This window comes from Manacus candei, unplaced genomic scaffold (genome assembly GCF_025592945.1).
Source record: "Manacus candei isolate 608988 ecotype Guabito, Panama unplaced genomic scaffold, ASM2559294v1 h1tg000057l, whole genome shotgun sequence".
NCBI classification, from domain to species: domain Eukaryota; kingdom Metazoa; phylum Chordata; class Aves; order Passeriformes; family Pipridae; genus Manacus; species Manacus candei.
In genome coordinates this window covers 6,372,181-6,388,048 of record NW_026138105.1, presented here as the reverse complement: position 1 = coordinate 6,388,048, position 15,868 = coordinate 6,372,181, and the positions used below count along the sequence as shown (strand labels likewise).

Sequence of the window (15,868 nt, the reverse complement as noted above, 5' to 3'; positions counted from 1 at the left end):
GGCCTAGTGGAAGGTGTCTCTGCCCATGGGGTGGGTGGAAAGGGCTGAGCTTTAAGGTCCCTTCCAACCCAGAGTTCTGTGTGATTCTGATGTTCTTCCATGGCTAGGCTTTGTGAACAAAGATTTGGGAAAGGCTCTATCCACATTTGTTACAAGTACGCTGGTGGCTGATAAGGTCAGTGCAAGATAGATATGTCCAATTGCAAAAGGTACAACAGAAAGACTCCTTAGGTGGTATATTCCTCAAGGCACGGTTCTTTCTGCGTTGTCTTTTCTCCTCGAGAGCGATCCTGCGTGCGTTCTCAAAGGAGACAGCAGCGTTATAGATGGTGTGTCTCCAGACCTCCCGATTTAAGGCCAGAATAGACCAGTTATGGTGATCAATATGGCCAAGGCTAAGATGTTGTTTCAGGGAGTCCTTGTATCTTTTCTTCGGGGCTCCTCTCTTGTGGCAGCCAGTGGCAAGTTCACCACAGAGCAAGATCTTAGGGAGGCGATGGTCCTTTATCCTGGAGACGTGTCCTGCCCAACTCAGCTGTGTTCTCAGCAACATGGCCTCAATGCTTGTGACTGCTGCTTGTTCTAGAACAGATGTATTGGTCACATAATCTGACCAGTGGATGTTAAGTATTGTACAGAGACAGCGTTGATGGAAGCGTTCTAGGAGATGCAGGTGGTGGCGGTAGATGACCCATGATTCGGAACCATATAAAAGAGTGGAAAGCACAATGGCTTTGTAAACACTGATCTTGGTACTTTTCTTCAAGTGTTTATTACACCATACTCTTTTATGAAGCTTTCAGAAGGCACTGCATGCCTTTGCTAACCTGTTGTCTATCTCTCCGTCAATCTTGCCATCCGAGGAGATGAGGCTCCCTAGGTAATTAAACTGTTGGACTGATTTGAGCTCTGACTGGCCAATGGTGATGTGGGGATGATGGAAGGCTTCCTGAGGTGCCGGTTGATAGAGAACTTCCGTCTTCTTTAAACTGACTTCCAGCCCAAAGAGCTCAGCAGCGTCTGCAAAGCAGGATGTTAAATGCTGCAGAGCTGCTTCTGTGTGGGCAACAAGGGCGGCGTCATCAGCAAAAAGCAGCTCCCGGACAAGATGATTTAAGGTCTTGGTGTGGGCCTTCAGTTGCCCTAGGCTGAAAAGGCTTCCATCAGTACAATATCAAATGTAGATACCGTCCTGATCATTGAGGTCTGCCGTGGCCCTTTGGAGCATCATGCTGAAAAAGACTGTGAATAGAGTTGGTGCAAGAACGCAGCCTTGATTCTGATGTAACCCAGAAGAAATGTCCAAAACTTGAGGCTGGCTTTCCCTGCTTCTACTACCGCAAGATTTAACCCCAGTGCCAGCCCTAACTCCCTCAAGCTCTGCTAGGCTAATTAAAGCCCTAATCTAAGACCCGGGGCTGTGTGGGCGCAGGGAGAGCCCTCAGCCCGTGGCCCTGACGGGAGCGCGGCCGCCTCAGCGCTGCCACAGCGGGGACAGGCACGGGCAGGGCTGGGGCTTAACGATGGCGACTTGGGCAGGGCTCTGGGTTTAATACAGGTTTAATGCTGGAGGTTTGGGCAGGGCTCGGGGTTTAACAGTAGGTGTAATTCTGGAGGTTTCGGGAGGGCGCGAGGTTTAATCCTGGGTTTAACGCTGGAGGTTTGGGGTTTAACAACGCCGCTTCGGCTCCTCAGGGCTGTCGCTGCCCGCGGCCGGCGGTCGCTGAGGGCACCGCCGCAGCCTCGCCGCCGCCACTGAGCATGCTCGGCTCCCGCACATCCGCCCGCGCTCGGCGGCCGCGGGACGCGGCGGGAGCGGTGCCCGGCGGCAGCGGCTCCCCCGGCCACAGCCCCGCGCGGGAGGCGGCGAGCGCAGCGCGGCCCCGCCGCCATGAACGGCGGCGCGGCGGGGGCGGCGCCCGCCTTCCCCGGGCCCGTGCAGTGTAAGTGCCGCCGCGCCATGCGCGCTCCGGGGCCCGCGCGGCGGAAGCCCAGTTGAGCCGGGGCCTGGGCAGGCCCCGAAACCTGAGTAGCGCAGGAAACGGGCGGGAGCGGAGCCCGGGAACCTGGCTGGGGGGCGGAGGGGAACCCGGGAATCTGCGTGGGCGCCGCGGCGCCGGGAAGGGCGGGGGTCGCGGTGGTAGCCCGGGTGTAGCCCATGGTCCGCGGGTCCTGGGCAGTGGGCAGTGGTCCGTGGGTCTTGGGCGGTGGTCCATGGCTCCCTGGGGGTGGTCCATAGTCCATGGGTCCTGGGCAGTGGTCCATGGGTCCCAGGCTGTCAGTGATCCATAGTCCATGGTCTACAGTCCATGGACCCTAGGCAGTCGTCCATGGTCCATAGTCCATGACTGATAGTCCGTGGGCCCCAGGCAGTGGTCCGTGGTCTTTGGGACCCAGGCGGTGGTCCATGGCCCATGGATCCCAGGCAGTGGTCCATGGTCTGTAGTCCATGGATCCCAGGTGTTGGTTCATGGTCTGTCATCCATGGATCCCAAGTGGTGGTCCATGCTCTGTAGTCCATGGTCTGTAGTCCATGGATCCCAGATGGTGGTCCATGCTCTGTAGGCCATGGTCTGTAGTCCATGGATCCCAGGTGGTAGACAATGGTCTGTAGTCCATGGATCCCAGGCAGTGGTCCGCAGGTCCCAGGCAGGCTCTGTGGAGTGATGCTGCAGCCGCTGGGTGAGTACCCCCTGCAGGACCCCGAGCCCTTTGGGGAAGCATCCCCCCACCCCACCTGGGGGTCCCGCAGTGACTCCACAGCTCAGGTCATGAGGGCAGCAGGACGTCACCCACTCCCTTGGGCTGAGCTCCTCACCGTGCTCCTGTCCCCACAGTCCCCGGCGGCACCACGGTGCTGGTGGAGCTCACCCCCGACATCCACATCTGCGGCATCTGCAAGCAGCAGTTCAACAACCTGGACGCCTTCGTGGGGCACAAGCAGAGCGGGTGCCAGCTCACCAGTGCCACGGCCGGGGCCACCAGCACCGTCCAGTTTGTGTCGGAGGAGACGGTGCCGTCCACACAGGCACAGACCACGACCAGGACCATCGCCTCGGAGACACAGACCATCACAGGTAGCAGTGTCACACGCCTGCAACCTGGAGGCACTTCACTCGTGCCAAGTCTGGCACTGGAACAGGCTCCCCAGGGCAGTGGTCGCAGCCCCAAGGCTACCAGAGCTCAGGGAGCGTTTGGATGATGCTCTCAGGCACAGGGTGTGACTCTTGGGGCTGGTCCTGTGCAGGGCCAGGAGTTGGACTCGATGATCTTTGTGGGTCCCTCCCAATTCAGCATATTCTGCGATTCTGTGAAGTGGCAACATGACACAGCCCTCTGTTCATGTGTCCCCATCACACTCAGCTAAAACAGCAGTTCTCACATTAGTTGTCATGTACCCAAGAAAGAAAAATAGTGGTGTGCTGCCTCCTTGGGTTTGGAGTGACAATAGTTGCTTAATTTGCTAATTGAGATACACACTCTTGCAGAGAATTGCTCAAGTCTATTGTGTTGTATAACCAACTTGTGCAAACTAATTAAAATTGTCAATACTTATGAAAAATAATGAAATTACTCTGCATTTTAATTTTTTTTTAAGAGTGCTCTTGATGAAAAACAGACACAGAATTGCTGTCAGGCACCAATCCAGGCATTTTTTTTGTGAGAACACTGCATTCTCTAACATTGCTCCCACAACTAATTGGCAGGAAAAATATTGCTCAAAATTTCTGCCTATGTGAAGGCTCAAGTGAGGTCCCGATCCTAGAGACATTTAAATAAAATTAGAATTTTGTTCCATGTATGAAGGTTCGCCCTTCTATATATAGTTTTATTTTATTTTGGTGTGGGACCTTACTAAAATCCAAATTATTTGATTTTAATTTGGATAGACAGATTAAGGCAGAGAATCTGGAAGAGCAGTGAAACAAACTGAATTCAGGGCTCACTTCCAGGAATTTTTGTATTATAATCCCTCAACTCAGTGTGGGTTTTGGATGAGTCATTTTTCTGCTTCATATTTACTCATCTTTAAAATGAGGGCAGTTCTATCCATTTGCCCTTTTGGGGTACAGTGTTGTTTAATTGATTTAAAAGCTGCTACTTTGGCTGAGATAGTTTCACCTGTTGTTCTTGTGAGTAACAGCTAAAAACAGTAGAGTTGAAAGAGGCTGAACTTTTTTAACAATTATAAAAAAATTTGTTTGCATTTATGCCATTTTTACCACATTTGCCACGTAAATAAGGATTTTTTTTTTTCTCCTTTGGGCTATAGCACAGCCAGTGTTGAAAAACAAATATGGCTTTATTTGATATTTGGAAGAAAAAAGCCTTTTTCCTTTCCCCCTCCCTCAGGTAAATAGGAACACAGGAACAGGAATGGTGCTGGAAAAAAAACCAGAATGTAGAAGTAATTCATGAAACTAGACAATAATTACATATTTTTCTGATTAGAGAAGTTAATGTTCTCAAATTAAGCTTTTTTGTGTGTTTAGTTTCTGCCCCAGAGTTTGTTTTTGAGCATGGCTATCAAACCTACCTGCCCAGTGAGAGCAGTGAGCCTCCAGCTGCTGCTGTCGTGTCCACACCACCTAAAGCACGGTCCAAAAAGTCCACTGCCTCACTCACACAGAAGAAACTAAACTGCTGCTACCCAGGTAAGATGGGGTTTGTACCTCCTTGCTTTTCATTTGAGCAGTGGGAGGTGTCCTGTAGTGAATACACACGGCAGATTTGTCTGTCTTGAGCAGTTCAGATGTACAGAACCTGGAAGACAACCTGTTTACTGAGGGTGTGATGAACTCCTAGTGATACCAGGAGTAGCTTTCCTGTTGATTTCACATATCCTTAGACTTTGGTCCTACACTGTGATGTCCTCTGGTGATGCTGCAGTGGGTTTGAGTGGAGACTTTGGCCTCTGCCCACATCTGTGCCAATGTAAGGGTAGAATCTTGTTACCTTTTTGCTGACTGCCATTGTTGTATGAGAGAAATGTCATATATGAATTTGGCATTTCGTGGTTTGCCTTTGATCATTTAGCATTTTTATGAGGGTGAATTGAACCATCTTTATAAAATGGTCTCTTATTTGGAGACCTAATGAGTGAAAACCCTGCAGGACACAGAAAATGAGCACAGAACCATCCATGTAGCTGAGTAGTTCTGTTCATGGTGGCAGAAGGTTCCATCTCTTTTCTTAAACTTGCCTTAATTTGAAAGGCACATTTGAGATGCTGAGCTTTCATTTCTCTGCTCTAGAACTGTAGCCTTTTCCACTTGAACAGAATTCCTGAATGGAGAGCTATTACCTGAGTTCCCAGTTGCACTAACTGGAAGTCTTATGTGGAATGGATTAGTTCCCCCAGCATCCTTTGTGCCCAGTGAAGGGCATCTCAGACCCTGGGCAGAGATTCCAGTGACCCTAGTTCCAAAGCTTTCAGAAAAAGGTAGGAGTGGATTGCCTCCAAGGAGAAGCATTAGAAAACTGAAGTAAGCTGGTCACTCTTTTAAGCAGATGTGAGTAAATAAGATGGGGATTTCATTCTCTGTTCATTCTGAATTTTAAAAAAATGTTATTGAAAATAAAGAAAATGCCTAGAATTTCGTAGTGTATTTTTATTGTTTTGTTAGATTTTCCTTGAATTTAATGGTCTCGATCTTACCATTTCCAGGCTGCCAGTTCAAGACTTCCTATGGCATGAAGGATATGGAACGTCATCTACGAACACACACAGGTTTATATAGTTGCTGTATTTTAGTTTTGGTTTGTTCCCTCCTTTTATCTTTTTGCCAAAAGGTATTTTCCTATGAAATAACGTCTCTATAGATAGAATGTACACATAAGTCTGTACCTTCTAGTATTGCACTGCCCTGTGTCTGAAGAATTGCCCTCTTTGGGCAAGCCATGTCCCACCATGGGCATCCCACTGACAGCTGTGAGACATGAACACTGGACATTGACTGAAGGCACAGGGGTGCAGACCATGGGTTTATCAGGGAGCATGTGTTTATGTGGTGGAAGTACATAAACCCAGAAGTTTATTCTTCATATGAAACAGTAATTCTATAATTTTACCTCCCCTCCCCCTAAACCTCAATATCAGAGTTGTAAAGGCAGAAAGTTCCAAAGGATCTGCTAAATTCGTTGCACCTCTGCCTGCAGCTTTCTGAAGCATAAAAGAACTCTTTAGCTAATAGGGTGGCTGGTGAAATGCAGTGTCCAGCTTCTGAAAACCAGTCTCTTTTCTATCGAGTGTTTGGTGTGTGTTTGTTTTATCACAACATCCTTATGACGCAAAAATTCACAGCGCGTCGCTGCCCTTCCACTCCTTCCAGGAGACAAGCCCCACAAGTGTGAGGTTTGCAACAAGTGTTTCAGCAGGAAGGACAAGCTGAAGATGCACATGAGGTGCCACACGGGGGTGAAGCCCTACAAGTGCAAGCACTGCGAGTACGCGGCTGCCGACAGCAGCAGCCTCAACAAGCACCAGCGCATCCACTCCAACGAGCGCCCCTTCAAGTGCCAGATCTGCCCCTACGCCAGTCGCAACTCCAGCCAGCTCACTGTGCACCTCAGGTCCCACACAGGTACCTTCTCAGGCTTGTCAGGGTCAAATGCATGCAGGCACCCCGAAAATACCAGGCAGTGGAAGGATTTGGGGGAATCTCTTTCCAAAGTCGAGAACACATTTAACATCTCGGCACAAATCTGCACCGGTCCAAGGAAAAGACACACCCCCTGTTCTTCTCAGGGCTTTTGTCATCCCTGACCCTCCTGCTGTGGGGGTCTTCAAACATGCCTAGAAGAACTTATCTTCTCTCATAGCCAGGAGTCAGCTCTTCTGGAATGCAGGAGGAGAAAACATCTGAAACTGTCTCTGGGAAAGATGTCTTCTTCCAGGCAGGAAACCTTCCTTAAGCAAAAAACCCTAATCTCCTCCTAGTAAAATCTTCTGGAAGGGTCTTCTACATTTACAGGCTAAAATTCAGATCTCTAAAGCTTTGAAGGTCCCAGGGAAAATTTAAAAAGTTATGCAGGTGTCAGGATGCCCGAAAGGGCTGATTCGGATTCTCAAAATCACTGGTTCATCCCCCTTCTGTGAACTTCTTAGATATAGAATCTAGCAGGGCAATCCAGCTCTACTAAAAATACCTGGAAGCAATAAGAAGACAGGTCTGATTCTTGGTAGACTTTCTGCTAAATTGATTTTGAAACTGCCTGTTAGATGTTCTCAGATCGGTAGAACTGAAGGATCTAATTTATTGATTGATTAAGAGCATGGAGGTTTCTGTGTCTCTCAGATCTGGTCCACTCTATTAGAAACACTGAAATTACTTTATAATTGAACTAGTTATATCAGTACAAAACTTAGCTGCATAATTTAATCTTTCTTGCATCAGTAAAATAGCAAGTAATTAGCAATTTAAGTGACATTTTTGGTGACCTTTCTGTGTGGTACCTTCCCTGTGCAGACTGATGAACATTAACAGTGTAGGATGAGCAGCCAGAACTGTATTTTGCTCATGGAATTTTTGCTCTATGGATAGAAAGCTTCAGCCCCCAGGCTTATAACCATTGCATCATTTTCTATTTGCTTTGTTTGCAAATGTCTGTCTTTTTTATATCTGTTCCAGGAAGAGGTTTGCTGTAAAGATACTGTTGTACTGTTGTCTTCGTACAGTTGTCTCTGTATTTTGTTTTTCATCTAATCCAGGGTAATGGATTACTTTCTGTGTTGTCTTTTATACATTTGATTAGTTCTGTGAATTTTAGCTGCAAGGTGGTTATGGTTCAGTGATTATTAGATTAGCTTTGAACCTGTCCTGCATCTGATTCTGGATTCGAGTCCTAAACAACAGCAGTCTGGATGTGTGCAAGATGGGATTTGTTTTGAGTAGATAAAGGAAATAAATCCCTTGTGCATTGTGAAGGAGGGGAGGGTTAAACCACTCTTTCTCTAACAAAAAAGAATCTTTTATACCTCACAAATCTTCACAAATTTGCTGAAAGGAGGCACAAGAATTTTGAAAGTAATCATTTCATCCCTGTCAGGTTACAAAGCTGTTGTGCACAAAACCAATTTTTGAGGAGAAAAGGACTGGTATGTAGAATATATTGCTTACTGGAATTTAATTAATTATTCTTAGAAGGTAAGTGTAATCTACATTCCTCAGAGTGAGGTCACCTGCACAGCAGTACTCACTGAACTAGTCATCTAAACATCAGTTTCCTGTTAATTGGAGTAAAACTTCTCTTAGAATTAATAATTCCAGGGTCAGACACAACTTTTTGAGGTATATTCAGGCAGTGTCAATTATGGGCAGAAATGTAAAGAAATACACATAGTAGACCATTCTTTAAGCAAACAGAACCAGCATACTTTGCTTTATTCAGTAAAATTAATAATTTGTTTCATATATTGAGATATATATTTTTCATATATTGTGCTACTCTGTATATGAAAATTAAGTCATTGAAATACGAACTGTGCCTTCATCAGCAAAGCAGATAAAAATTCAGTAGCTGAGTGTGCAGCTGAGACTGTAAAATAAACTAGATGAACAAACAGTGCATCTTCATTAATAAAATCTGTTTAATACAGATAGTACACTATGTATCTCAATTATTAAACAGATACATGGATTAGCACAGTAGGCCACAACTTGATTTGAAAAATATGCAGCTAAACCTATGACATATGTAGCTGGGTAAGCAAATTATGCAAAATTATACAGCTATCACAAACTCTATAAAATATTAACTTATAAAATAAATCAGCCATTTGCAGTTTGATTATTAAAGAGGATAAATGTTTGTTGAACTAAACACACTTTCTTTTTCCTTCTCTCACCAAGGGTGTCTTAGTACCTAATAACACAATTCTTCCACTTTTTCAAAATAATACCTGCCTAAAGACTTCTTGTTCAGGTATTTTAGAGAACTAAAGATTTAGATTAAGAGAAAAAGGAAACAGTTATTTAGTTAGGTTGCTAAGCTTGCTTTGGATTTGTTTTTTTTAATGACTTCAGAATGAAGTCACTGGTCTTTACCCTGGATTTGATTATGCATTAAGTAGAGCTCCACCTTGACATGGTCATGCATGTTGTGACATAAGCCTGCAAATAAAGGAAATGCAAAATAGTGGGTTAGATCCAGGCAATTGGAATGGTTATGAGGGAGAATCACATAAACAGGCTTATGGAGACCTTGCAGATGTGTGTTCATTTTTCATGCTTTATCAGTTAAGAGTTTGAATGCAAACTGATCTTATATGACCTGTGGAACATTACTGGGTATGATACATGGTGCAAATATCTCTGTCTTGGTTGCTGCAATGCCAGAACAAAAGCTCAGTGTTACTTTTCTATGTAAACACATTTCTCCAGAGTCACATACTTTTTCACAGTTTCACATTTGTCTTTTCCAGGTGAATTTACGTAGCTGTGATCCCTCTTTGTTCCTTTTTTTCCCTTGTAACTGTGGTACTGCTATGGTTGTGCAGTCAGCTGACACTGACCCGGGTATGGACTTCTGTCCCTACGTCTACCTCTGTCCTGGATTTTCCACTGCCTTCCTGTGCCAGCCAAATGAACCAGGCCAAAAAAACTCATCTGTTTTTCTGGTCAACTAATCTAACTCAGCAAATGTACAGGGAAGGCAGTAAGGGATATATGGTTAAGGTATATATGGTTGAGCAGTAAAGCTGATGTCCATTAAGCACTTGTTTCTGCAGCAGCCTACCCTTTACATAGGCTTAAAGTTAACCTGCAAGCCTCCTTGTGAATCTTGTGGTGTAATCCTGAGGCATGGATGTGTTTACGTTGTTTCCTTAGACTTAAAAATACAGCAGCTGTTAAAGTTACAGTGTTTATTTTTATTAATTTTACACGCTAGTCGATATCCTGTTGCTAAAGAGAGACAAATGAGATACTTCAGTCGCTTCTCTGGAGCACACCGAGCAGTTTTATACACAAAATGAACTAAAAATGGAGAATTTCCAAGGGTCAGTTGTGAAAAAGCAACAGATGTGGGCAGGTGTGCTCATGGAGAGTTTGCACACAAATATATCAGACCAGGTGATAATCCTGTGCATTGAAGTTCTTGTCATCTGGAAAATACACTGGGAGCTTAGAACAAGTCACCTGTACATAATTCATTAGATCTCAGTGTCTCATTGTAATTTGAGCTGTGGGTTGTGTTGCAGGAGATGCTCCTTTCCAGTGTCAGATGTGCCCTGCTAAGTTTAAGATCAACTCTGACCTGAAGAGGCACATGCGTGTGCACTCCGGAGAGAAACCCTACAAGTGTGAGTTCTGCGAGGTCCGCTGCGCCATGAAGGGCAACCTGAAGTCCCACATCCGGATCAAGCACAGCATGGAGAACACTCTCAAGTGTCCAGAGTGTGACTTTCAGTGTGGAAACAAAACCAGCCTTCGGCAACACATCCGAACTCACCAGCCCGAGCAGCCGGTGAAGTGCTCGGAGTGCAGCTACTCGTGCTCCAACAAGGCAGCGCTGAAGGTGCACGAGAGGATCCACTGCAAAGATCGGCCCTTCAAGTGTGAGTTCTGCAGCTTTGACACGAAGCAGCGCAGCAACCTGACCACCCACGTCAGGAAAGCTCATGGAGACAAAGTCAAGACCAAGAAGCAGTCCATGGAGAAGAAGGAAGGAGACAGGCCAAAGCAAGGTGGCTCCAGGCAAGTTGCCAAATTGGATGCCAAGAAAGCATTTAAGTGTGACCTGTGTGATGCTTCCTTTGTCCGAGAAGATTCTCTCAGGAGTCATAAGAAGCAGCACAGTCTGTATAGTGGATCTAAAAATAACGAGCTGGCTGTCCTGCAGCTCCAGATGGACCCCAGCCGGCAGAACAGTGCCCCGATCACCGTCAGCCACCTCCAGGTCCCACTGCAGCCCGCTCAGGTTTCTCCATACAACGAGGGCAGAGTCAAGATCATCGTGGGCCACCAGGTCCCTCAAACCAACAGCATTGTCCAGGCTGCCTCGGTGAACGTGGTGCCTCCTGCCCTGGTCAGCCAGGGCCAGGAGGAGCTGCCGGCCAACGGCCGCCTGCAGCTGCTGGGCCAGGTGAGCCTGGTGGCCCCAGCCCCCCCTGCCATGGCCCCAGGGGACACCGGGCCCGTGGCACAGCCGGCAGTGCTGCTCACCACCCACGACCAGGGTGATGGCAGTGCCCTGCACCAGGCTCTGATTCCTGCTGCCCCCGTCAGCAGCCACGAGGCTGCCGCCAGCCAGGCCTTCATCACCAGCTCCGGCATCAGCTGCTCCGACTTGGAGGGCCTGAATGCCTTGATACAGGAAGGGGCAACAGAAGTGACTGTGGTCAGTGATGGGGGGCAGAGTATAACGGTGTCCACTGCAGCTCCCCCTCCTCCCATCTTCTCTTCCTCCTCCCACACTGAAGCCCCAAAGCAGACCTACTCCATCATCCAGAGTGGAGCACACACAGCTCTGCTGTGCCCAGCAGACTCCATACCAGATTAGTCACAAACACTGTTCCTGCTCACTTCTCTCTCTCAGAGGCAGTGCTGAGCTCAGCAGAAATCCATAGGACATCAGTGACTGCAGGACTTAGCCTCCAAAGCCAAATATACATTTTACTTGTCTGTACATGGAAACATTCTTGTTCCTGAAGAGGAGGATGTATTTATATATATTTATGTGCCTCTGTTGAGATGGGAGGCTGTGTTCTTTGTAAAATCTGAGCATCAAAGCAACTGTTGCCAGCAGTGAGATTCCCACAGTATGGCTCCTGTATTATGCTGCCTAAAATAAGAAAGCCTCACCTTATGCTCAATTACTATCCCAGCAGTTTTTTTCTTTTATACACACACAAAAAGACAAGAGTTTGAGCCATTCTGAAGTTTATTTTAGTGAAGTGTCTTTCAGTTCTATGCTGTGTGTGCATTCACTGCTCCTGGCTGATCTCTAAGAAATCCCTACTACTGTGTCTAATCCAGCCCTGGTAAAGTTTAGTGGGGCTGTTCCTTAGTATCTGTAGAAATTGCTGGAACCTGGCACTTGGAAATACTTAGGCAGAAGACCAGGTGGTTGTTTTTAGAGAACAAAAGAATTTTGTCCCTTCATCAGTAGTAACTAACTTTGTTAGCAAGAACACAATTGCAAATTATCTCCCTCCCTGGCACAGTGATCTCTGTCAGAGGCACCTGTGATTTAAAGAGAAAAATGACTGCAAATATATTTTTTACAAACACTCCTAACATTTTGTTTTTATTTTGATGCTGCCTGTTTGGAGTTGCATGGGTAGTAAAAGTGCTTTACAGTTTGAGTCTCGCTCATGTGGGGCTTGCATGTCAGAGACCCTGCTGATGGAGCTTTCAAAGGGCTCCAGCTGGACAAGAAACTTCTGCCTGGGACATGGGACAGGAGGTGGTGGCCGTGGGCTGAGGGGTTAGAGCTGGTGGCTGTACATGACTGCAAAGGGGTGGTAATCTGATTTTAAGACAAAAGTTTGGCTGTGATATCTGAGTTTTGAGATGTGACAAGCTGTAGTTGGACAAAGTGCTGATATTGGTGGGTAAGGTGGGCAGGCTTTTGGGTGTAGAAAGTTACACCAAGCCTACAAAGTTCTAAGTGCAAATGTACCACAGTTTGGCAACTAAAAAAAGGCAATTAATTTTCCCGTACTCGTTGGTGTAAGTGAACTCTGCAGGGAGGGTTTCCTGAGCTCCAAGTATTCTGTGTCATCCATAGGTGGTGCCAGAGGCCCAAAGAAACTTTGGAGTGTGCTCTGTTCTCCTGGATGATGTTTCCTGTGTAAGAGTTCCCTGCTCTTAACTCTACCCGGTAAAAGCATTTCCAAATTCACTTCTAGAAGACGTTACAAAAAGCCTGGCTGTAAAAATCTTACTTTCACCTAAGATAAAAAGCAGCAAATAAAAAGAAATGTCCAACATTTTCTACATGAAGCAGATCTGTGGCCAAAACTTACCTCACAATTTATGTTAAACTGATAATTTTTTACTCCCTGTTCGTTAATCGTACTCTGTACATAGTTGACAGCTACAGAATTGTCGGGCACTGCAAGAATGCCACAAAATGTGGGATTCCGAGGAAGTTGATGGTTTGAACTGCAATTTATGTGTTTGCCCTTGCCTCCAGCCCTGCAAGGGTGCCAGGGGATGCACCTCCAGGGATCTCACCTTCAATCTAATGTCACACTTAAGGTTACACAGCTCTGTTACCTGCACTGCAGTTTTACAAAAAGCCTCCTTTATCTTCTAAAATAGGAAACCAGCAGATTTGTCATATTGTAAAGACTCCCCTTGGTTCTGGTCCTCCCTGTGCCTCGAAGATAAACAGGAAAGATAATAAAATGGTGTGAATGAATAGACAAAGCTTAGTGCTACTTCTTTAACATTGTTAGGATGATTGCATCATGTTTCAGTGAACAATCTAGAGACTTCTTTTCCTCCACCCTAAAAAAAAAAAAAGCAGCTGATAACCCAGGCTGACATGGGGGCAATTTATTTTCAATTTTCTCTTCCAATATTCCAGCTTTATTTCTGTGTATGACAGTAATGGTTTTTGTGTTTTGGAGCTGGCAGAAGCAGATTGTTTTAATCTCTGATATTCATTTAATACATTCTTCATGTTATCAACAGAACCATCCCTGGAGAGAGCCTGGTAATTCATAACAAGTGTCTCTTGTAGAGCTCACTTGCTTTTGAGCACATGGTAAATAAATCCTATCCCTCCCTCCCCAGAGATCTGCCAGAGCCTCAGAGCTCTGGAGCAAGTTGTCTTTTTCCAGGACGAAATACTGGGATGGATTTTTGTTCCTGCTGCCTGGAGATCCCCAAGCTCCCCTGGTAAGTGTTGAGCCCCAGGAGCATGACTTAGTCCTGCTCACTGGTTACAAAATGAGTGATGCTCTGGCTCTGAGAGGGAAATGTAAAACTAAATATTCCAAGGTTTGCCTCCTCCAGTACATCCCTGGCAGGTTCCCGTTCTCTGCACAGACTTCTGCTTTTTACACAGTTTGGTTGTGGGGTCCCAAGTGTGAGTTTACAGCGTGTTCCCTCCTCCCTCCTGCGTGAGGGCAAATCTGGCTGCTGAAAGAGCTGAGGTGACACAGAGGCAGAGCCCTGGGCAGGCAGTGGAGCGTGGCCTGTGTGCATTTCAATAACCCAACCCCTGCTCTTGGGCCTTCCCAGCCTTTGGGGATTTTGTTGCTGTTACTCCATGACACTGCTTTCTAAAACCAGACCGAGTGTCCCATGAGCAGAGGCTCATCCTCCGCAAGACCCGCTCGAATGTGCCGTCCCCTCGTGTTTCTGGGAGGTAGAAACTCTCAGCAGGAAAAAAAAACTCCAAAGAAAAGTTTGTCTTGGACACCTTTAATTGTGTTTTGGGGAGGCTGGTGTGGGAGTGAGCCCATCTCAGTGTCCTCAGCAAGGCTCGGTGTTGAGTTTGAGCAGCAAACCAGCAGCACTCCGGATTGAGCCCTGCCAGTGGTGCTTAACCTTTCAGGTGGTTTTGATAAAAACTTTAGCTGTCATTTGCATCAAAATGGCACATTCCTGCTCAAAACCAGCCTCAATTTGTCCTGTGCACAGGGGGATTACTGGATATGCAGATGCCCCTCCTGGATGGGTGAATGGGATCAAGTCCTCACCTGAGATGAGACCTAAAACCAAAGCTGGGTCCTTTGGTATCTGGGGCAAAACCAAACATATTGTATACACGTGGGATTTGCAGTTAAAAAGTTGGGACCAAAATATTTCCCAATCATTTTGGCAGAGCTATTTATTGCTATTATCATCTGACTGCACTGGAAAGTACCTTCTGTTATGGGGTTTAAAATGTTAGAGCCATGCCAAGACATTTTTTCTCTACATTACAAACAACTGTGGAAAGGCTTCTTTTTTTTTTAGATACCTTTATTTTAGTCTGTATTTCTGATTATTTATTTATTTTGTTTGCAGGCAAAATAGAGTCAGCTGTCCTTTTTGCCATTTGGTGCTCTGGTGTCTGTAAAAAATGTTTGCTGTGTCCCCAATGGAAAGGCTTCTATCCTATAATTTCAGGAGTATTGACTGGATACTCTAATGGCTTTTTACATCTCTAGTTGGAAAATCTTTAGCCTTGTTATTTAAATTTTAAGAAGAGAAACCAATATTGTTAAGAGAAACTGATGTCTCCTGTCACTTACCCAATGACCTTTCATAAGGTGATAAAGGTTTCTATAGTGACCTGAGGAAATAATGGCTCAGGTATCATTGTGAATTAAAAGTCTCTCTCAGGAAAAGCTTTCTTTTCTCTCTCAGGTATCCAATTCTGCCTTTGTCTTTATTCAAGTTGCTAGACACGGAGAAGGACTCAGAAAACATACAGTATTTGGTTACATAGCTGTCTTTCATCTTTTAGAGACTTCACAATGTTGTGGGGAAGTCAAAAAGTCCATGGCAAAGCAGAGTTGGATTTTTAAATGCTGTGTACCACGAGGGTAACATACTCCTGTTCAGGCTGAATTCTGTGACCTGAGATATAATTTATTCCAGGAGTAATAAATAATTATTTATTATTTCAGGAGCTGTATTTCCCTCTATAAAAACCAGGAATTTTGTTTTATTGCAGATTCAGCTTTGGCAGAGGTGTTTTCTCTAAGTTCCTAATTTCAGGCCTCATGTAAACCTCAAAGTGAAATCTCTTTTGATTAGTGAGTGGGTGAATTCTGTAAGTAAAAGTTGAACGTTATTTGAGAAATAATTACCTGAGGACCTGTAGAGTTTTTTGGGGATATGTTTTTGGTTGGTTAGTGTGTTTTGGTTTGGTTATATTTTAAGGATACAAGGATGCATTTATGCCTGCTTGTGCTCCTGGATGA

At 45.7% G+C, this 15,868-nt stretch overlaps 1 protein-coding gene across 4 annotated transcripts; it reads left to right on the top strand.

Moving 5' to 3' along the window:
- The first annotated feature begins 1,420 nt into the window (after nucleotides 1-1,420).
- Nucleotides 1,421-13,511, top strand: ZFP64 (ZFP64 zinc finger protein). 4 transcript variants are annotated; one of them, XM_051802766.1, is made up of 8 exons: nucleotides 2,119-2,495; nucleotides 2,545-2,596; nucleotides 2,633-2,682; nucleotides 2,838-3,077; nucleotides 4,494-4,655; nucleotides 5,669-5,731; nucleotides 6,333-6,584; nucleotides 10,202-13,511. In XM_051802766.1, the coding sequence occupies exons 2-8, from the start codon at nucleotides 2,583-2,585 to the stop codon at nucleotides 11,500-11,502; spliced, it is 2,082 nt and encodes a 693-aa protein (XP_051658726.1). In that variant the 5' UTR covers nucleotides 2,119-2,495; nucleotides 2,545-2,582; the 3' UTR covers nucleotides 11,503-13,511. The 4 variants fall into 4 exon arrangements, with proteins under 4 accessions (XP_051658727.1, XP_051658726.1, XP_051658725.1 ...); XM_051802765.1 differs by having other exon boundaries at nucleotides 2,119-2,460; nucleotides 2,545-2,682; XM_051802764.1 differs by having other exon boundaries at nucleotides 2,545-2,682.
- Nucleotides 13,512-15,868: the final 2,357 nt, after the last annotated feature.

Coding starts and splice junctions, on each gene's coding strand:
- ZFP64 (XM_051802765.1), top strand. CDS start 2,604: ATGGTCTGTAGTCCATGGATCCCAGGCAGTGGTCCGCAGGTCCCAGGC. Junction 4,656..5,668: donor ACTAAACTGCTGCTACCCAG/GTAAGATGGGGT, acceptor TACCATTTCCAG/GCTGCCAGTTCAAGACTTCC. Junction 6,585..10,201: donor GCACCTCAGGTCCCACACAG/GTACCTTCTCAG, acceptor GTTGTGTTGCAG/GAGATGCTCCTTTCCAGTGT.